At 37.8% G+C, this 23,041-nt stretch overlaps 1 protein-coding gene across 6 annotated transcripts in view; it reads right to left on the bottom strand.

Moving 5' to 3' along the window:
- Positions 1 to 23,041, bottom strand: part of ZCCHC2 (zinc finger CCHC-type containing 2) — a 52,072-nt gene that overhangs the window by 5,669 nt on the left and 23,362 nt on the right. For 2 of the 6 annotated variants that reach the window (XR_003255790.1, XM_026079827.1), the window contains exons 5-14: positions 21,356 to 21,468; positions 19,315 to 19,409; positions 15,430 to 15,513; positions 13,556 to 13,613; positions 11,378 to 11,516; positions 9,751 to 9,815; positions 8,750 to 8,844; positions 6,359 to 6,487; positions 4,120 to 5,625; positions 3,035 to 3,107 (exon numbers count right to left, since the gene is read on the bottom strand). Coding sequence is in view for 5 of the 6 variants with exons in the window: in XM_026079827.1 (XP_025935612.1) it covers positions 3,040 to 3,107; positions 4,120 to 5,625; positions 6,359 to 6,487; positions 8,750 to 8,844; positions 9,751 to 9,815; positions 11,378 to 11,516; positions 13,556 to 13,613; positions 15,430 to 15,513; positions 19,315 to 19,409; positions 21,356 to 21,468 (2,352 nt within the window). In the remaining variant the exon portion in view is untranslated. Of the gene's footprint in view, positions 1 to 1,051; positions 3,108 to 4,119; positions 5,626 to 6,358; positions 6,488 to 8,749; positions 8,845 to 9,750; positions 9,816 to 11,377; positions 11,517 to 13,555; positions 13,614 to 15,429; positions 15,514 to 19,314; positions 19,410 to 21,355; positions 21,469 to 23,041 lie in introns of those variants that run through there. The other 4 variants (XM_026079826.1, XM_026079828.1, XM_026079829.1 and 1 more) reach the window with 4 other exon arrangements.

Genomic DNA, 23,041 nt, shown 5'->3' with positions numbered 1-23,041 from the left:
GGTAAGATCTCCAACCAAGCAAGTAACAGAACAATGGGGAATTTTATACAATTTGCTGTCCCAGAGGTCATGCTTTTTTAGATTTTTGAATTGACAGTTCCAACTAAGATCTATTCAAGTGACAACTGCTTGCAACATATGCAGATGGTGCTAGTCAGGTAAAGTAGATTATCAGCATCTCTGAGGGCGCACCAAGTAGCAGATTCCCTTTTCAGAGGCAGTATGCACTCCAGGGAAGAGGGAGGGGACACAAGATAGCTTGCAGAAATAGAAGCTGTGTAATCATGTTAGCCCAATATGTGGGCTAAACAGCTCCCTGTTATTACACAAGTTGCCTAAGAAAAAAAGAGGTTGGTTCATGGGGAACTTTGAGCTCTCTCATAATGTTAGTTGGTTGCTCAGGAAGTAGGTTGTTCTGGGTGGTAAGCTGGGATAAAGATCTAAGATAGTCTGCACTCCTCAGCTGTGGAGATAAGCTGCTGCTAAGCACTAGAAATTAGACACTCTGGACATACAGTAGAGGGAAAGTAAGGTGACAAAGTAACGAGTACTCTTTTGTTTCTCACTACTACCCAGCTCATTACATTCAGATCAGATCCTTCAGCTGCTAATCCACACATTCCTAAACTGCTTCCCTAGTCCCAGCAATTCCTGTTGTCCTATCCTCCTCAGCCAATGCAAGAAAGATCTCACTTTCCAGTTACTACATGACTAGGCACACACATTTTACTGAGAAGTACAACGAGCTCAAATTGCACAGCAGTCAATAAAGCATTTTTAAACTGTGTTTCAGCCCAGATCCAGGAGCCATCAGAACAAAACACAGGCTTAACTGTTGTGAAAGAGCTTAGGTCAAAGTCCTAGGTCTATCACACAAGGTCATCCTGTCTCTCCCGAGAGGTATCCATCTATTTAAAGTCTCACTCAAGAGGCAGTACCCTGACTTAAGGTAAGATCAGTCTTGTATCTGAAGTTAAATACTCTCACTTTGTCTAAATGACAGCCTCCAGCCAAAATGGTAGCTTGCCAAAACCTTCCACAATCTCATCCATACACCCAGAGGGCACAGTATGACTTATTTCATTATTCTCAGTGATAAAGGACAGTACTTGCACACCAGGTACTTTTTTTTCTTTTTTTATTGCTGTTAATTCAAGGAAAAAAGGTTGCATAAAATCCAATCTCTTCTAGAAATATAAGTGACCTTTCCAGTACATTTCAAATATCAAAGTATATGGTAAACATACAAATAAAGAGAAGGTAACATACCTCCTATTTACAGTACAGTATTTTAAATCATAAAATAAGTTCCATAAAGTACAACTGGCAGGTAATTCACAATACAAGTCCATTGGTGGTTTAACACCCTCACTTCAACTCAAACGCAGTTCATTCATTTCAAGTGGTCCAAAAATACCCAGATCAAATAAAAATTTTAATCAAAATAATTTTCATTTACTACTTAAACTTTTTTAAATTAAAGCTTTCATCTACCTCCCTCCCCATTCCCCCCTCCAAGAAAAAAGTTTCAAAATGTACACTGGTGCTATAAATATAAATGCTACCTATGAAGAAATGTAGTAATCAAGCTTTTTTCTTCAAGTTTTTTGTTTGTTTAGCAATTTATTAGACGGCTGAACCAAAGATTGATTTTATTTCATCCCTCTACTGAACACCAGGTCTTATATTAAGAAAACATTTCTGCCATGAACTGTGAGGAATGCCAAACCCTATGGATATACAGTGGTAGTTGTTCATCGGTGTTGAATGCAGCAGTCAAAAAATACACTCATCTTCCAGATAACCTCAGTGCACTTTAGGAAATCAAATATTACCTGGAAGCAATTTAGTACATATATTGGCTTTTAAAAATAAAATAAAAAATACAGCAGCATTAAACTTACTTACTCATGATACTGACATGATTAATACCATCTTAACACTCATTTCAGTCTTTCACATTATACCGTAATTACGCATAGTGGTAAATTGTTATAAAATAGTGACTTTGCTATTTGGTAGACAGGTTCTAATACTAATACCTGACTATTTTGTAGAAAACCATAGCTTTTGTTCAGTTTGAAATAAAACATTTACATTCTAAGTACAATGCAACACTGTAATAGTTTAGGAAAAAAATATTCAATCAAGTAACGTTCATTCTGTGTTGACACAATGTAGAATAGCTTTAAAAAAAGAAAAAATGCTGTCAACTTTCATTACAAATGCAAACACACTGAGTACAACATTCATACCATTTTTTTCACCTTTGTTGCTGAACATACAGGCTAAAAAGCTACAATTGAAGTAAAATCTGTCAATTTAAGCTTGTTCATTTTTCTAAACCTGTTCAAGTCCACACAGTTTCAGCCCCTTCCTGCTCTACATATTTCCATTTATTTGGGACTCTCAAGAGCTGTGTATATGTATTATCAGATGTAGTACACATACCATATCAAGTGTTCCTTTGGACTCTCTTAATAGGACATTTGAACATCTCCCCTCAATTCATAAGCATCAATTTAGAGTATGGGCAGGGTCTGTATGAACCACTAAACCACTCATGCAAGTCCAACGAATCCATGTGGACAAACGGGGTAAAGAAAATAAAACAGCAGCATAAGGAGAAAGGGGAGGGAGGGAACCAAGATTGTGGGGAACATGACCAAGTTTCTTCTTTCACCATATGGCTGCTCCACCAGTGATGTCAGAGGTCAGAGGACTTTTTTTTTTTTAATGCAGTAAACATTGCACATGTCTCAAGTCTTCAGTGCAAAAGCATGGTTCGAATGCTCTTTTTGATTGTTTGGCTGTGTGTTTGAATTACATGCATTACGCAAGCCTTTTGTAGAACCAGGAGGAGACCAGGGACTCAGCTTTCTTCTTTTGTATTGAACAGAGGTGCAAAAGCAATGAAAAATTCCAAAAGAATATAAAACCGGGAATGTCCCAAAAATGCAAGACCAACCACCCCACCTCCCACACACCCCTTCCCCCAATTTCCCAAGCTTCAGTTTAAGTAGGCAATGTTTACTTGTTTCAGTCTGCAGAATCCAAGGTATCATTGGAAGGGGGAGGGGGAGGTGCGTATCTCAGTCTGTAAGTGCCTAAAACAGGAAAGAGAACTACTAAGTCACTGCTTACAATTAAAATGGATTACAAAACCACTACAAGGTATCAAAATGGACATGCTCTTCAAAAGGCACTATCATCCTCCAGTCCTTTAAAAGTAGGTCCTAAGATTTTACACTATTTTCTTCAATCTGCTTGCTAAAAATGACAGTTAAAAAAAAATCTAAACAGTAGATATAGATTTTACCTTTGCTGGAAAAAACACAAAGAAAAAAAGACCCCATTAAGGCTAGTCTTTCTTGTTCCAGTCTGACAAAACAAGTAAAATCAGAATGGGCACAGGCCAAGAATAAAAAATAATTTATGTTCTATGTGAACTCTGCATTTTCTCCCTTCTTGTGGATAGGGAGAGTAATGGTATGCAAGACTGAAGCCATGCCTTCAATTTTTTGTTCCAATTGATTTTTGTCTTTGATGCCACTTGTCTGAAAAGTTAAAGCATCTCCCATCTATGTATTCCATGATGGGGTGCAGAAGGATGGCTGGTTGTGCAAAGGTAAGCTTCAGAAAAGTTAAATTATCAAATGGCCAGTTAATTTTTTCAATCCTCACAAGTTTTAAAAATCCAAGTTAATATCATACACAATAATTCATATTTTCTACACCTTTTGCCAATGAATTCTATCAAAAAAACACTGAATAGGATTGGAAGAATTGAAACAACATGCAAGTCTCAACATAATGCCAAAAACAAACAGGTGAAAAGAGTGACAATTTTGAATTGATACAGTTTGACTTCCCAGCTCTGTATCATGCCCATTTTCAACTTCACACTCGTGAACCCCGTTCCCTTGCACTGTTCTACAAAATTATCAGGCAGAGATAAGATACTTTGCAGTTTTAGAGCAGGTCACTAATGCACAACCATTTACACAAAACATACACACGCACACACACCTTTCTGCAAGAACAGAAACAGCACATTCAGTAAGGTAAAGAGAAACTGCTAAACTCAAAAGCAAGTCCGCTGGGAGTTATCATGATTACCTTGTTGACTGGCCTCCATGGATGACTGCTTACAGTCCTGCGCATAGTGTCCACTTACACCACAATTGTAACATGAAACGTTCCCATTCTTCTTGGGTCCTGACCCATTTGTGTTGGCAACTACGTTAGGTGCTGGATATACAGGATAGAACCTCCCAAATCCTGCCATCTGCTGCATACCATAGTTGGCTTGGCTCCCCATTACTGGGTCATGCATAAGCCCGTTTGCATATGGAGACTGAGGCAGGAAGAAAGGAAGTTGGGTTCCATTGCTTTGATGTGCTTGATTGAGGTAGCTGCCATTGCAAAGTGATGGCAGAGTGAAGAAAGATGGAACTCTGTAGACTTGTCCATGAAGTGGGTTATGATAAAAATAACTATTAATCTGAAGGCTTCCATTGGTCCCACAGCTACATCTACGTCCACAAGAACCACAAGGACCAGACCCCAACTGCTGTGGAGGTAACATTGTCCCATTAGTGTTGTTGTTTCCAACAGCGTTTATGTAAGATGTACTGTCACTCTGTGCAGTGCTGTGTGTTAAAGCAGGGCTCGGGCTAGGGGCAGGGCCTGGCGTATGCGTAGGTATTGCAGGAGGAACAGTGGACTGGACCTGACCAACACCTAAACCAGCTGACTGAGGTGGTGAGGAAGTTGCTACAGTGTTTAGCACATTTGTATTCTGGTTGGGCAATACACTAGTAGCGTGAGGACTGCCTGGCAAAGCATATGAAGCTGGTGGAGGTGGTGGTGCTGCTGCTGAGAGACCAGCTGCTGGAAGAACTACCTTTAAATTGGTAGGCTGAGGGATTGCTCCTGGGTTTCCCTCAATGTGAGGCACCATTTGATTCAGTCCTACCACCTGGGATGCAGGTTTTGTGATGGGATCTGTAGTAGGAACTGGGGATCCTGGAAAACTACCTGGGTTGTGAACTGGGATAAAGGCAGTATTTGGTGATCCAATACTTAAATTGCCTGTTGGCTGCTGTGGTCCATTAACTGTGCAACTTTCTGATGATCCCTGTGGAGAGGGCATCTTCAATCTGTGTATTGCCAAATGCAAAGCTGGGCTACCAGGCTGGACAGAATGTGGAAGGAAAGTGGATGGGACTGGTAAAGGGGAAGCCATCAGCTCAAGGCGTTTCTCAGGTTCACCAGAGGCTGGGCCTATTCCACCAGGAGGTGAATTTGCAGACTCTCTCACTGGTGAGACAGCAACAGGTGTGGTAACAAGCATTCCCATCGTTTTACCATCTGCAGATATGGGGGGCGGGACAACTGCTTCAGGCTTTTGGGCAGCGCTGTGCATCACACAGTGTAAGGCAGGCATAAAGGAAATATGTTGAAACTTTGCATTCAAAGGATCTTCTGAAAGGCTTCCATTTTCATTATTCACTGAAGAGATCTGAGCAGATGATTTGTTCATATTTGATGAACTGACAGCACTGTAGCCTGTAAACCTGGTTGCATTTTGATTCCCAGAGTCCTCAGAATTGCTGTCTGTATCTGTAGAGATACAAGCATTTGTGAGAGTCAGAAGCATGAATCTGAAACTGTTTTGCCTTTCCCAGGACTCATTTACCCATATATAAAGTTTATTAAATTTGATGATGAAAGTAAAATGATGTCATCCTGACTCAGAATACATTTAAGATCATTTTCATTCATCCAAATTAAGCTAGGTCAATCTCTAACACTTGCCTATATCAATCTGCACAACTAACTAGTGTGTCCTTGGCTTGTGTACATCTGCAAATGTGAACAGCAGGACACAAAATTAGGAATTTCAGGTCTACTTAGAAAGATATTGACATAGTTTACTCAAATTCTGAAGGAGTGGCAAATTCAATAGTCAAGACAAAAAGAAGGATCTCTCAGACATGCCAAGCATAATTTGGTATAAAACAAGCCCCTTTCAGGTCAAACAAAGTTCTTCTATTTACCATACTGCTGAAATTTTTCAAGAGATCTACACTGCCAAAGCAGACAACATAGATATCATGCATGACACACACATACATGCTAATCTAAAACTCAGTGTTTAAATACACTCCTGCTATTCGCTGAAAAGTCTTCAAACAGTCTAGTCATGAAATCCACAAAGCAAAATGTACCTGTGACTAGTTCAGAAATAAAATAGAAACAGCTAATAAAACCGAGAAACTCATTAAAATTAATACAGGAAAGAATAGTCAAAGTAATAAAGCAAAAGTTCATGCACGCTCTCCACAAATCCAACCTCTGTCTTTTTCTTCTTCACTTTCAAAGCTTTCCCTCCCATCATGTCGTGGACTAGAAGGAGAACTGTAACTTTCAGATGATGTTTCTCCACATGTATCATGACCAGATCCAGTGTCCAAATTCAGATCTAAAAATAAAAATTGACATTTTTATTTTTAACCCTGCTATATGGAAGTGAGATTATTTTGGTCTGCTCATATCATGCTACTGCAGTTATCTGTTTGTTAACCTGTGTTCCTACTCAACTGTATTTTTCCTCCGCATTTCTTATGTTTGAACTTCCCGCATTCAGCACTAGTCTGTCCCTGTATCCGCGATGACTAAATCCTTTCTGTTAAAGGTGACATTTATGCACAAATCACATTTATGCACAGTAGCCAAAAGAATGATGATCCTTAATAATTTTTATGAAGCTTATACTGAATTACACTGCAATAACAACTTCCTCTGGATGTTAGCAATCAGGTATTTACATTGAAAGAGATTAAATACTCCTTTATCACACAAGCAAAGACAGAAAGCTAACTCAGCAACCAAAATTAAAATAATATGCCTGTTCACAATGAACTCTTCTAGAGCAGGCTTTAAGGAAACTGTATCAACAAAACCTCTTAAGGAAAGGGAGGTGAAAGACAAAAGTGCAAAATTACTTTCTGGATTCTGAATGGGATCATGGGAAACTCATTTGCTGGAAACCTGATTACAGCGTGGGTTTATATCCTATTAGTAAAGTCAAGAAGTTAAGCTAGAATGCTCTGGCCACTGAACTGAACTTTGAATTTCTGCCTCAGAGGTGAAGGAGCAAGACAGATGGACTCTCTCACAGAAAGTATGCCAGAGGCTAGCTTCAAGGAAAGGACAGTAGCCAACTCCACCCCCAACCCAAAACCTTGGTTGGTAAAAATCCAGGATGAAAACAGAACACAACAGCAAGTATACCAGGTTGGGGTAAATGTTTAAAAAGCTGCCTTAATGTTTTGTTTCTTGAAACCATTTCCTGATTAAACCTTTACTTGGTCAAACTATTTTAACCAGTGTTTTTGAATATCCAATGACCTAGAGCAGCAACATCAGCTTCAAATCACTGAGAACAGGATTCTAAAGTGTTAGTCACAAAGTATCAACTCTTCAAAATTACAAGTGTAACTAACTGATGACTCGGAAAAGCTAAAAATAGGGAGAAAACAGAAGAAAACATGATGTAGTTAAGATTTACTGACTCAAAATAGAACATTTCATATCATGCCTCAATACAAAGCAAGGCAGAGACTGAGACTGCAACTTGATGAATTCTTTTTTAAGACTACATTTCCAGTAGGGGATATCAGAAGACATTTTGATGTTTGTACACAAACATCAAGTAGAAAACTCATCTCCGAGAAGGACTTAATTCCTTCCAGCCTCTGCGGATTACAGTTCCTTCTCAGAGTGGCCATAACTAACCAACGATATCAGGCAGGCAGTTTTACATCTGTATAACATGTGCAGGTAGTGAGTGGATAGACTCCTATGGCAAAGCCTTCCTATTTAATTTTTGCACTACACCATACAAAACTACTCATCTTCCTAAAGTTATTGTTACTTCATAAAAGCTCAGCAAGTTTTGCTGGACAACAAGAACAGTAATCACTCAGATATGCATACGGCAAAGCTCTCCTACAGATCATAATTTCTGCTTGTGCAGCTCTTAACTAAAACTTTCTAAAATTGTCCTATTTTTGCCAAGTTTGTGAACCGTGAATTCTTAAAATTTCAGAGAAGTCAGGAAAGGAAAGAATGAAAGCTTGATAAAGAGTGCACTCCAAGTAGAGGTAGGAACAAGACAACGTACTTCCTAAGAGTGCTTTCAACACTCATCCCACTTGGGCAGTATAGAAGAGGGCAAATTCTTTCTCAACTGTCTTCAGTGAGAACTAAGTATAGGAGAGGCAAGTCTGCAACTGATATTAGAAGCCTGGAAAACAGAGACAACAAAGCCAATGGATAGCACAGCCCTCTGGAGGCGGCAGGGGAAGGCTTAGAGGTTTAATTTACTAAATAGTACAAGTATTTGTCTTATAACTGACTGATGTGTAAAAGTATTGGCCTAGACACTAGCAGCCTAACATTGACTCTTTCTGCAACTACCACCTCACATAAGACAACTTATGAAGGGTTTACTAAGATGTTCCCAATTATGCATGAAAGGAGACATAGCCTAAGCAATTGCATACAGTAGACAAAGCGTCTAGTATGTTCTAAACAGCATGTCAAAGCACAGACTAGACATCCAACATGCTGACTCACACCCAAACAGATTTCAGATTTGTAATTTCTCCTTTACTGCTGAACAATGAGTAAGTCAAAGTTAGAAACTGTTTCTTACAAACAGCTTAGAGAAGTGTCTTACCTTTTGCTGTCCCTGTGCAGATGTGCTGTGATGCTGCAACTCTAACTCCATTAGTCCCGTTATTCAACCGGCAGTCAGTTTTCTTTGTTTTCTCCCTGTGTAAATAGTTTTTCATATGTTTTTCCAAATGCATGGGCACAAATAACCAGAAACACATGAAAATATAATGCCACTGTAAATAAGGGCAAGGACTAATGTATATATATAACAGACATAACAAGTGTAAATAATACACAGATAGGTAAAGGCTAATAGCGCAACATATCAGGAATTCAACTGCAACCAATGTTACTAAACACTTTGAACAAAGATCTAAAAGAAAACAGCTAAGAAAAAAAATGGTGCATCTGGTTCTGAAGTTCTTTCTGAAAGCTCATGAATGTAACAGAGCCATACGCCAGGTTAGCATAAAAGCTACAGAGCACCATAGGCTACAGAGCAACAAAATGACAAAAAAAAAAAAAAAAAAAAAAATCAATCAACTTGGAACTAGACAGAGTATTAGATAATGGTGGAAATGGTTTCATTTCCTTACAGTGCAGGATTGTATAACCCATAGGAAGTTCTCAAGCCCTCTGATATGCAAGTACCTTTAATAAAATATTTCAGCAAGTTAGCACCCACTGAGTAATGTTAAAAGTTGCAGTCAATCCTTAGTTGATTTTCAGGTTTTTCTGGGCAGCTTTATACCTTTTAACTTTCAGATAAATATAAAGGGAAAAAGGCAATTCAGTATCACCTAAGAATACACTTCTGCTCCTTATTTTTGCTAAATGAAAACTGACATTTTGAGAAATGGCTGCATACAATTACATTCTATTTTTTATGTTATTTGTTTTCAAATGATAAAATAACAATTTTTTTACGTAGACTAGCCGCACAATATGCCAGCTCTTGTTCTACAATAGCAAACCAAAGCAGCCAATTGATTGCACACACTGTTTACCAGAGTGAATGCATTACACTTTGTTCCTGGATTACTGGTTACATTGGAAACCTACTTTTCCAGCTGTGGCTTTCCTTTCTTCTTGCTTACTGCAGACAGGCCTCGTTTTTCCCCTGTATGCTAGGCAGAAAATACAAAGATATCAGTTAGAAAGCAAAATTTGTATCATAAAAATCAAAAGAACTTCTAGACTTAAACATCCATGAGTCCATGACTAATGCACTCACAGTGCTATAATCATACAAGCATCTACTTGTACAATGCATTCAGACCTTTAGAATCATGCATCTTGTCTGGCATTTATGACACTATCAGCAAAAGACACTGCAAATTACTACTTGAAAATATGCAGAAGATTTGAATCAAATTATTGTTTGGATGCTGGGAGTAAGTTATGGGTCTTTTCCTGTTGAGGATGAAACAAATGCAGTTTATCAAGTATCCCCTAACAACTCCTTCCTTGAAAAGAAGTTGTCTGGTTAATCACAAGGCTTATATCTACTGAATTTATTGACTTAAGTGGAATTATTTAATGCTTGAGAGGAAAAAAGTACATGAGGTAAATTATTTTCACATTGCTCACATAGTGACAGAGCAGGTACCCAGCCTTGAACTGGAGGTTGCTGCTAAACTGAAGTTTGTAGAATACCACCTATAAGCGTATTAGAAAGAAATACAGTATCTGCATTATTCTTTAAATATAGTATTACTAGCTGCTAGTAATATCTCCTATTTGGCAATGGAGTAAAAGCTATGACCACTCAGAAGTAATCTCTGCCTATGCTGTATTCACACACCATTTAGGTGGGAAGTAGCTTTTTGTCTGCTCTAATACATTAAAATTTTCTTGCCTGAAGCTTGCATGTTTTAAGCTTTGATACAGTCTACCATTTCATCTTTTGAAGCAAATCTCAATTCACTGCCCTACTTTGTAAAATGAGGAAACTATCTTTGTGTGACTTGCTATGTCCCACATAAAAATCAATAGCCAAATTCTATACGTAGAATAGAAGTAGTATTGAGCAATGATAACATTTTAGGTTTTTCAGATATAACAATGGCAACCTTTCTCCCCTCAATTTCAGTAGCTGATTTTATTTATAAGTACTTACTCTTGTTGACTATATTCATATGAAAATTGAGTATTGAAAAGACAGAAATGTCACAAAATATGTATGTGCATCTAGCTGTTAACATTTTTCTGTTAAGATTAACATTTAAGTTACTTATATAATACAGGTAAGATGGAACGGATACATTTAACTGATTGTCCCTACCACAGCATTAATATAGTTTAGCTATTAATGGAGTTTATAGTTTGTTGTTTACAATTACACAAAAATTCCTTAGGCCTCCTGAAATTCTCTGTTGACAATAAATTACAAAAACTGGACTGATTAGAAATGAGCACTAGACTTTTTGACTCATACATCCTATTAGGAGAGTTTAGTTACAAATTAATAAACAAAACACATAACTTTGCAAAACAGCAGCAAGAATCTAAGACTTAATGAGGATTTTAGTAATTAAGACAGCCACTATAAACCTGAACTTGGACACTTATTTGTGCAATTCTAGTACTGTTCTTCATCTTTTAAAGCTAAATGCAATGATGTGTAGTGGACAGTCTCCTCAATTCAGCGTTTCAGAATACTGCTTTAAACAAAAAAACAGCAACACACCTGGTCAAGTAGGTTTGTACAGTGCTCTGGATGCTGCTGGACAATACAGCTTTTTCTTCTCCAGTCTATTACCCCATTTTGCTCAGAGTGCTGAATGTTAAGGCTATCCAGTGAAGAACATTTTGCACTGCTAGTGCTGCTGAAAGGAAAAAGAAGTTATGCCAACATGAACAAAGTTGCAGGCTTCTCCTACCAATGTACAAATTTTTACAACGTGCTGGGAAACAAGAGAGATTTGCTTTCAGAAAAACCCAGAAATTGTCAACAGATTTTAAAGACGTAGATTACAGGAGCTCTTGTGCAGCGAAGTTAAATCCAGAATGTCATAGTACTTGAGAGAAGAGTTTTCATGGTTATTTCTACACACAAGGTTTTTCGTTTGCTTTTTTCACACCAGATTTTGGGAAGCTTTCCAAATAAAAACATATTCTGAATTTATTTTCTTTCTTCCTCAACATTAATAATAAAGATGGAATTACTTTGTAATCATTATTTCAGAATTCACGAGACATTTAAGAAAAAGAGCGCATTGGCTAGTTACAGATCACACTGCGGCTCTTTTTATTTAAATTTCAAAATATGCCGTTTGTTTTATATTTTTTGCCTTCCGAGTTGCTAGTTTTGGGTAGTGCTGGGAAAAGGGAAGTTACATTTGGCATTTACTTCGGGCCTTATAATGCCTTCCACTGAACCTTCTCTTAGCAACAGCCAGTCAGAAGTGACTTGTAACCAAGTCTGAGTACACCGGTGTAAAAAGATTTCTGACAGGTCAGTAGGGCACATGAACCTGTAATCTTTTCATCTGTCATTGAAAAATGTGCCCTGCTGGAGACAAGACTATGAGAAATAGGTATTACTTTCAAATTCAGATCAAAATACTTAAGGTGAAAATTTACTTCTGAAGTGCCTTTTAGTTCAGGGCTGTAGTCAAGTTACACGAGCGTAACTGCAATAGGAAATGTTATTCAGTTCCCACGATGACAGAAATCTAGCTCACTCCAAAGAAGACGACATGCTGAAGTTCCAGAGACTACTTAACAAATACCACTTGAAATAAGTGCTCAAACTATTTAGAAGAGGTGTGATAAAATATTCAAAAATAGTTTAAGCAAATGGTGAGAACCCAATGAGGTCTAAAAAGAGACATACTGAGTCTATGACTGCAGAGATATGAGCAAGGTCACTGCAGAAACTTCTACCAAATGGCAACAAGTGAATCTGCTGCCAAATTTGTAGTCATTTCATGTAAGCTATAACATTTTTAATTTTATTTCACACATCCAGTCTCATTTCTACAAGTAAGCCTCCAGACCCTTTCAAGTGCAAGGCTGACCCTACTGAATAAAAACAGAAGATAGACAGATGTAACGTACACATTTGCCTGAAATGTACCAACATTACTTTCATTTCATTTCATTCAGTGCTGTTTCTTTAGAACCTATAAATAGCAGGCATAGATTTTTCATAAGAGGAGACGATACGAATAGGAAAGGATTAATAGATTTCTAGCAGCCAAGTACAAAACAGAACAGCAAACCGTAATAAAATCTGTATCCATTTTTACTCTTAACATGGTTAAAGTTTTGCGCAACTGTTTGCAAACACCTCCAGTGTTTCTGGTTAAGAAACACTAACAGGTGAATTAGCATTACAGATTTCTTATATCCAAAAAGCTATATATAAACTACTTTAATATGGTTAAGAAGTGCTTCTGCTTACAATGGACTTGAACAAAAAAACAAGGTATATATGCTTTAGCTACTAAATAAGGGAAAGAATGGACTACCTTTTCCTATAGGAAAATCTTAGAAGCTACTGAAAGCTTCTGAAAGAAAGAGAACCAACAGCACTGTAAGTTTCTAAATATGGAAGGTGAGGTGGTGAACAGCTTATAACCATAAAGCAAAACATCAACTCAAGCAGTAATGATTCACAAAATTTGGGAAAGAAAAGAGTTTCAGATGACCTGGACCTAAAGGTTTATAAATAGGATCTTTTGCAACATTCTCAGCAGAGTTTTAACACTGAACTTCTCTATATTAGAGAAACATTTTTAATAGAGATTAATTAAAAAACAATCATGAACAAGTTTTAATCTAGAAGGAAACACATACTCCCAAAGTGTTAATGAATGATGTTCATAAATCTAGCATGGTCGCATTACATCCTAGTACTTACTTGGCAACAGGACTTTTTCCATTATGTTTCTTGTGGACTGTTGTGTGTTGCATTACATCTGGGAAAAAAAAAACAAAAAACAAAAAGTAATTCCACTAGCAATTCCTATTTCCTCTTTTAGATCAAAACAGCAACTTTGGCTTTCCATCGTTAACAGATATTTAATGAAAGGTATCACCATTAAATATACTAGGCTTAATTTACACTGCTGAAATTAACAGGTGTTGCATAGATGATGAATTAGTTCATCGGGATAGTAGAATCAAGACTTTGCCCTCAATTTCTCAGAAGAATGAGCAGAAAAATAGGAACCAAAACAACCCTCTACACTTTTTCACCACTGTTTCAAGAAAAGGACTAAATTTGTGATTGAACGTTACCCAATATGCATCATTGAAGGGGGAAGGAGAGAAGATAGGTGAATTCAGTCAGAAAAGCACAGAATTCCATAAATTTTTCTGAACCACTAAAAATACATCTGAAAAGTCTATGTCACTGACAAGTTCTGAACTAGTGAATTAAGGTTAAGTTTTTACACAGAAGCACTGCATTCTGAACCTCAAATTTCACTGTGCAAGTAAAGCCTTACAAATAATGTGAGACATGAAAAAGAGTCACTACCTCAATCAAGAAACAAGATCCTTGAAAACACGGTCTACACATCTCTTTAAAATAATGGTTAAATTGTAACAAAAGCAACTTTTGTTAATTATAACTGTTGATGATCTTAACCTTCTTAATAGCCATCATTTTGCCTGAACTCCTTTCGATGTAACACAAAAGACCAAATTATGATTTGGAGAAAAAAACTAAAAAAATATATATATATATATATATATATATATATATATATATATATCTCACAGTTTTTAAACTTCTGGTAGCACTTTACTAAAATGACACAATGTTCTGAAATGCATTTGTAGTTTCATCAAGTGAAGAGATTTCTTCTAAGGACAGTATACAAAACATCATTTGACTATTTTCAAATATATTACAAATTCACTCAGTGCTTGCTGAACTCTAAAGAAGAATATGGTAACTTAATGAGAAAAAGTTGTCTGAACTGTGTATGTGGTTATTCAATGCACATTAGATCTAAGCTTCTTAGTTATTAATGTGTAACAGCGTAAGAGTGCTGTCATTCTGTGAAAGTGACTCTAAGTGCTCAGTGGTCTGTGTTCATGTATCAGTCCCATTTCTCATCCTTTCCATCTATTAGAAGCTCGTACTTCGTTACTGAAAACACTGCAAAATTGGCTTGACATTCTTTTCAGAATGAAATTAGTGACCATCCACTAGGCTGCTGCTTCCGCATGTGAACTATTTTCAAGGTATTTGGAAAACATCAGCTTTCAGACTGTGATCAATATTCACTATGGTCCCAAACAGTTAGGATCTTTAGTAACTAGTCAGAGTATCAAGGAAACAAAGGTTAAGACTACGAGGAGGAAGGCACGAACATCCTTTCTGTGTGAAACTAAAGCTAGACAAATTTAGCACGTTTAATGCAAAACAGACTGCTACTCTTGAAATGCTGCACTCAACTTGTACCCTGGTAATTGAAGAATAGGTGGAGATATGAAAAAGCTACAAGCATGATCTTGGCTTAAGTAAAGCATGTCTTCCTGGCTGTTCAACACAACTGTGAACTTCTGCCTCCAAGCACTCCACCAACAATCCCATTTCTTGGCTTAGACAGCAACCCCCTAAGGAAACCCCTGAAAGTATATAAAAAAAAATCTTCATTTACATAGCACATTTCATTCAAATCTCTCAGCTTTGTACCAATAAAGAAATCAGTCAACTGCATGATTTCCAGAACTGTGTGGTAAAATTCCTCAGAGAAGAACCACCTTTGGTTACACAACTACCTTCCTCCTGACTTGAAGCTTCTGAACTGTCCTCCTTGAAGTGTTCTGGTGCCTTAACCGTCTTCAAAGAGGGTTGTAAGTTACCTGCAGAGAATAAAGTTCATGTAGTAACTTTATAGATCTTGAACAACTAGACAGTTCCTGAATGCTTGCACTAAACCGGAAGCTAGGGAAATGGAAGACTTAAAGTATTGTTTTGTCTGTGGCAATAATTCAAACATCATCTCCTTCAAAGTAGACCATCTCCAAGAGTAGAGGCTCTATAGAGATACTTCTATTTTGAAGAAAGGCGCATGCAAAAAAAATTTAAAGCTATGCTGTAATTTTAAAAGCTTGTGACTATGATTATAATACTAGAAATATTCTCATTATACTGCCCTTGAGATTTTTCATAGTCTTTTTGTGCTATGGCAGGAAATGGGAGGAGACCAACTATACTTACTAGAAATTTTTCTATGACAACTTATACTCCCCCATCATTAAATCATTCATTTGCCAAAGGAGACGTAATTTGGGCTAAAGTCTTCTAGTCACCTTAACACAGCTTTGATGCAGATTTTTTGCCATTTTCTGCCAGAAGGGATGGGAAAAAGAAATGGCAATAATATCTACAGTTTTGCTGCAAAAATACCACTGCCACATCTTGGAGGACAACTAAGTTTGGTAATTAATCTAACCCTAGGAATCTACTTTGAAGCGTTCCAAATTGGTACAGGTAAAAGCGTTTGAAAGCTGCTGTTCAGGAGCTTGAAATGTTGATAGGAAGCTCCTCCTGAATATCATCTGCATTGATCAGAGCATGGTCTCTCGGTGCTTGGTATAAGAGAGCTCACTGGAACCAAAAGTCAACTCCGGCCTGAAGAATTGTCTAAAACAAAACATTATGAATCAGAAGGGAGCTAACTGATTTTCTGCTTACTGGAACCATGGCAGCATAGATAGTTATGCTTACTGAATATATTATTCAGCATGAGATCCCAACTATCATTTCAGGTATAAAGGCCCTCCACTGAATGGAGAACTAATTTCCATGTAGTTTTTACTAAAAATCATACCTAAAGCATTCAAATACTTCAGAAAGAGTGAATATTTTCATAATGTTTCTGCAGAGAGACACATTTTATCTCTAATAGTGACTCAAGACCAATTTAAGCCACAACTGTTTTGTTTGCCAGTTAGGTCTAAACATCCAGTCTGGAACAAGGATTAGATTCTTTTTTAAAGATACATTCCTCCCCGCCATGGTTACCATTTTCAAAATAAGCCGCCATTGCCTAAGTTGCAATTGCAAGAATCTAACAGTGCTGTAAATAAGGTTTCAGAAATACCAAACAGGAAACCCAGAAAAACACAGTGGCCATTAATAATAAATAGTAGGAAAAAAAAATAAAAATCATGAGTTGCTCAGTTATGGTGACTCTGGCAAAGAACAGTGTGACTACTTTTTTCCTAGTACAGCCTGCACCACAGAAAACATGACTGTGAGCTCTCTCAGGCAAGTCGTCCAAGTCCCCCTTCTCAAGGGAAAAGCAAACATGCTTAAGTTTATCACACTATTTAATTGTCCTCTCCAAAGTTCTTCTTAATATCTAACCCAATGTCAGGGCCTGAACACAATAATGGGCTTTGCAACCTTTTCCTCTGCCCTCCCACAGCTTCACCTGCCTGTGCTCTAGGCCAGCCTCTGATATGCTGCAGTTTTGTAACCTTGGATCAGACTGCTGGGAAAAGACCTGCGGAACACCTGGCCTGGGAGCAGCATTTAAGCTGAGGCCCTTGCCTGAGGTATGCTGCAGTTATGTCTGTGCCTGGCCATGTGCCTCGCTGATCTTGATCTTTATCCGACCTGCTGACTTGACCTCAGACCCGCCTCATCACTGTAGACTTGTCTGATGATCACTCTTGGCTGCCCAGTCGTACTCTGCTCTTCTCATTTGGGTACTGTGGGTCTGCACCCTATCAATGAGGCTCCTGCCCTGCCAGGCTTCTCAGCTCCTGGCTTGCTTTCCCTTGCTGCTCCCCGACACCCAAATCTTCCTCACAGCAAGTTAAGCCCAATGCTTTCTCTCTTATCCAGAAAGAACGTTCACATTATGACTCTGTGATGTCTGAAGACTTAAGTTATCTTCTAGCAGTTTTCTCTGCTCTCTGCTTAAACAACTAAGTTCCTCATCCTTTCTTCTCTCCATCACGCATTCTAGATCTGACAAATCCTCATGGACTTTCTTGTATCCAAGACTGAAAAAAACTTGCAGCCACAGCTTTACTAACACAGGAGAATGACTTCATACATTTCACAAATTATTCATTATGTTCCCACTATAATGTCTACATTGTTTTTTTCCTGCGAAATTGTTGTTTATCCATCTTTCTCCTCTAACCTTCTCACCCTGCAGATATTTCTGCTTTGCACTAATGCAGTTGAGTCTATTACCATAGAATCCTCCACTGGTTCTTTTTCAGACCATTTCTCCAATTTGTCAAGATTGTTTTATATTATAATCATGTATACCAATGCATTTGCAAGTTTTTCCTACTTAGAAGTAGTATACGGATTAAAATATGCATATCCTATGCAGCTGGCCTGTTCATTAGTGTGAATCTTTCTGAACTTTGGAACCTATTTCCTCATCATGCAGCCTTTCACTATAACAAGGTAGTCAAAATTTTCACAGTAGTATATTCTAGCCATTTTTGCACCCATTCTGGACCTCATTAGCTAAACTTGCTCATTAAACTGTCATACAAGAATGTCTTAAGTATTACCAAAATCACAAGATGACATCTACAGCTTCTCCACTAGTCACAAGACCTTGATTTAATCACAGAAAGAAATTAAGTATATTTGTCACAAATATATCAAATTTATGTCAGCTGTCATTCCTCTATTTTCTGCCAAGTGCTTACAAGCAGTCTGTCTGAAAACTCTGACTTAATCTTCTGCAACTTCTGAGGCAATGGTCTTGGTCTCTTAGCTGTCATCATATAATAAGCATTGAAAGAAGAAAAGTTTCAACAGAAACAATGCCGCATCCTAATACATCCTTACAAGGAAGCTAGGCTTAGGCCGCACAAGCAATTTATAATACACAAGTAACAGGCCCACCAAGGAAATATACTACAAGACCAACACTCCAAACAAGACTGCATGTATTCTGCAGGGAGAGCCATCATAGACCTTGTGTGTTCTGCAGGCAGAGCCATCATTTGTGCACTGTGTACCCAAACCAACCGTAATTTAAATATCAAGACAAACACTTCATCTACAAAGGAAACTAAATAAAAAACAGATGTGATTTTTTTTTTGGGTCAGCTCAAACTTTTTGTTCCAAAGTTTACAACAGCAACATCATTCATTTTCACAGGATTCAGAAAAAGAATAGCAGTAGGTTTAACACAAAAATCATGAAGGAAAACCTACATTTCCTTTAATGCTTTGTAGTTTTAACTGATGATTTTTAAATGGCCAAAAATATATGGCTTCATATTTTCTCTTCAATACCAGTAGCTCACCTGGTGAAATGGTAGTCAGATCAGGGAAATCTGAGCCATTTTAAGATTTCTTAAAAGGATGCATTCCCAAACTGCTGTACATACTCAACTCATTATTACCTATTTTAACAGCATGACAGTACAGAAAAGAAGAAAGAAAGAAGAACAGCACAAGCTGATGCTCCATAGCATGCTCCCACTGTCAAAAGCATGTCTATCTACTGCTGAAGCAATTATTCATTGCCAGTCCTAGAGTTCAAATGTGACCAGTAGAATACAATGTAACATGAATAAACATAAATGTAACATGAGCAAACATAATTAGACATGACAGGAAGAATAGTTTTTTATATAATCTTTTTGTTATATAAACAGTATTAAGACATTTCTTACTGTGAGTGTGCAAAGATTCTGATGAAATTGATTGGAAGAAGTTGTACACTCTCCGATTCCTCAGAAAAGCTTGTGATGTATTTGAAAATAGCTGCCTGAAATTAAAGCAAGTTTGTTACATTATAAGTAATATTCCATGTGAATGATACAAAGATACTACAGTACCATTTAAGAGGAAAATACATACTTCCAAAAAAGTTTTAACACTTGAATTTGCACATTCAGTACACACAGTGGTAAATGCATTGTTATTCAGAGTTAGTGTAATGTTGTACTACAGTCAGTACAAGAAATTATGATGATGGATTTTTTTTAATTAAGAAGGTATGTGCTTTTGGGCCATCCCAGCTTGAATATTTTAGCCACATGTAACATGTTAACGAAGAGAAGTTTGGACTAAGTCAGAAAATTATTGGACCTTATATTTTAAGGGTTGTTTTTTTTAAACTGAGAATACGTTTAATTTCCCCAAGTCACGCGCTTGCTCCTTAAATATACTTATTTAATTAAATACAAAGTTGAATTCATCTATAAGGTCAGTATTTGAGTTTCATAATTATCTCCAAGAGCAAAAGGTAGAATTCTCAAAGTTTTTCGGCATTGGTCTGAATCTGTTCAAGAGGTCAGTGACAACTTCTATTAGCTTCAAATAAGAAAACAGGCCAGGAATGAATGGTTTTAAAATCCCATACCAAGTTTTCAGGTTTTGCTTGCCAGTAAGAACCACCCAGTTCTATCTGGGGGTGTGTCGGGGGCAATTTTGGCAATCAGGCATGTAGTTAAGACCCCAAAATAAATATAAATCTATCCTGAACTGACATTATGAGAAAAAATAATTACATACAGTAATGCTATTGTCAAAATGTTCTCTATGTATATTCATATAGCATTCCAGGATAGTCATAACAGAGTTTGTAAATTGTAATTACAGTTCCATATTATAACATGGCCGGATACGTACAAAAGATTCCCACACTGAATCTCTTGGGTTTGTAATTATTCTGCGGTAAGGCTTTACAATCATCTTCTGTTACAGATACATACTCTTCAATCAACCTCTATCTAAACAGTTTAAAAACTGTATGTTTATTAGTCAAAACTGTTTGCACAGACCTAGTTTTCTGCTTGACAATCAAGCCAATAAAGAAGAAATAGTATTACTGGTCAAAATAAAAAGCAAATTGGGAGGCAGGAGGTTGAGGCACACAGAAGCTTCTATAGCTGAGATACTGAGACAAAACCCAAAAATCTGAAAGGCTTCGGTCCAAATGCCTGCAGTATGCAGAGCAGCAACTTGAAAAGCAGTCTCTGATTACTTTAACTAGTACCCTAACTCAAGAGACACTCTTCTTAACCAGATCGATAATTTAAGTATTCTAGTACAAGGCTGAACAACCCTGACAAAAAGGATTGAACCTAACCAAAGATACCCATAGTAAACAAAACAAAACAAAAAAAAAAAAGGGAGGAGGGAGGCACACCCAAATTCATACTGCTGTTCTGACTTACAGGATTTGACCTACTTGTCCTATATCCCAGCACACGTCCCAATTACTAGATAATAGGTTATAGTCTATCTGCCATTTTCTCACAACGGTGTGAATTGCATTTAATTTTATATAGATGCTTTATTATGACCGTTCAATCTTTTCCAAATTATGTTGTGTTTCAGTAACCTGCCTTAAAATAAGAACATAAACTGTTGGAGATACTTTGTTTTAAAATATAACACCCTTGTGTAATGCATGTAGGACCCTTGATGAAGTGCCAGTCATTTCCATATAATGCTGACCCAGGACAAACATTTTCATAATTGTATGATAACTTTTTAAGAAGTGCACACCATTGAATTTTAATAGCAGGTTCTCAATTTTAGAAGAGTTTTATAAGTATCTATTTCATCATTGCCTTCTGGTTTCCCTCACGAAGTGTGTCTACATAGCAGAATTTCCACCATCCCTGAAAAGTGATCAAAGTCAAACCAGGTGACTTTTATCACTTTTCAGGTGATACATTTCAAGTAATTTGCTAAAATATTTACCTGACTATGGGCTCGAGATCAGCGTGCCTTCGTTCTTCCCTCTTCTGAAAACCCTGATTTAGTGCTCTTAAAATAGTCTTGTCAAATGCTTCAGAAGACAGTTCCTTCGGAAGCTGAGAAAGAGGTTAAAAAATGTCAACTACTCATTTTTCATATTCAGAGTATCTTTGTTCACCTATCTTTATACCTTCTCATATCAAAAGAAATCTACCGTTCCAGTTAGAATAAGATAATTTGCACACTAAAGGTACAACAAATAATCATAATTTAGTTTTGCTAGATGAACACTTTGCTGTAAATTCTCAAATCAAATTCAGGTGTATGAAGCTTTAAAACTCTACTTAGAGCAACAAAACTCAAAAATTGACCAATGCCATGTTCTTCTTCACAGTTATTTACAGCTTTTTTGATTTATTTCTGTAAATCTTTCACACAAAGAAAGTAAGTCTGAAAACAATGCAAAAAATACTAGGGAGGAGTGCATGCATTATACTCACCACATCACTTAACTAGACTAAGTTATTTCAAAGAAGCAGGAGTAGAAAGGAGACTATTTCAAATTAAATAATGTACAAGATTTCAGTGGGCAATATTGAGATTACTCAATAGCAAGTCCTTCTCTAGCTGCTATTTACGCTGAAATTCTAAAGAAAATTCATAAATAATTATGACTGTTTCTAATGCTAGTATTACAAAGTGAGGCCTTCTGATGTTCTCATTTAGAAGGAAAAAGAAAGCAAGCGTCACTCCTATCTTCAAAAACAGCAAGGAGGATGACTCGGGGAACTACGGGCCAGTCAGCCTCACCTCAATCCCTGGAAAGATGGAGCAGCTCATCTTGGACACCATTTCCAAGCACTTGAAGGTGATCAGGAGTAATCAGCAGGCATTCATAAAGTGGAAATCATGCTTAACCATCCTGATAGCCAGTGCACATTGTCTGGCTTGACTTCAGTAAGGTTTTTGACACCATCTCCCATAACATCCTCACAGGGAAGCTCAGGAAGTGTGGGCTAGATGAGTGGACAGCGAGGTGGATTGAGAACTGGCTGAATGGCAGAGCTCAGAGGGTTGCGATCAGTGGCATGAAGTCCAGTTGGAGGCCTGTAGCTAGCAGTGTCCCCCAGGGGTCAGTACTAGGTCCAGTCTTGTTCAACTTATTCATCAGTGACCTGGATAAAGGGACAGAGTGCACCCTCATCAAGTTTGCTGACGATACAAAACTGGGAGGAGTGGCTGATACCCCAGAGGGCTGTGCTGCCATTCAGAGAGACCTGGACAGGCTGGAGAGGTGGGCAGAGAGGAACCTCATGAAGTTCAACAAAGGCAAGTGCAGGGTCCTGCACCTCGGGAGGAATAACCCCATGCACCAGTACAGGCTGGGGGTTGACCTGCTGGAAAGCAGCTCTGCGGAGAAGGACCTGGGAGTGCTGGTGGACAACAAGCTGACCAGGAGCCAGCAGTGTGCCCTTGTGGCCAAGAAGGCCAATGGTCTCCTGGGGTGCATTAGGAAGAGCCTTGCCAGCAGGTCGAGGGAGGTGATCCTTCCCCGTACTCAGCCTTGGCGAGGCCACACCTGGAGTGCTGGGTCCACTTCTGGGCTCCCCAGTACAAGAGAGACATGGAGCTACTGGAGCAAGCCCAGCAAAGGGCTGCTAGGATGATGAAGGGGCTGCAGCATCTCTC

This window comes from Apteryx rowi, unplaced genomic scaffold (genome assembly GCF_003343035.1).
Source record: "Apteryx rowi isolate R43461 unplaced genomic scaffold, aptRow1 scaffold_50, whole genome shotgun sequence".
NCBI classification, from domain to species: Eukaryota; Metazoa; Chordata; class Aves; order Apterygiformes; family Apterygidae; genus Apteryx; species Apteryx rowi.
The sequence above is the reverse complement of the archived record's forward strand: the minus strand, read 5'-3'. Positions and strand labels throughout refer to the sequence as shown.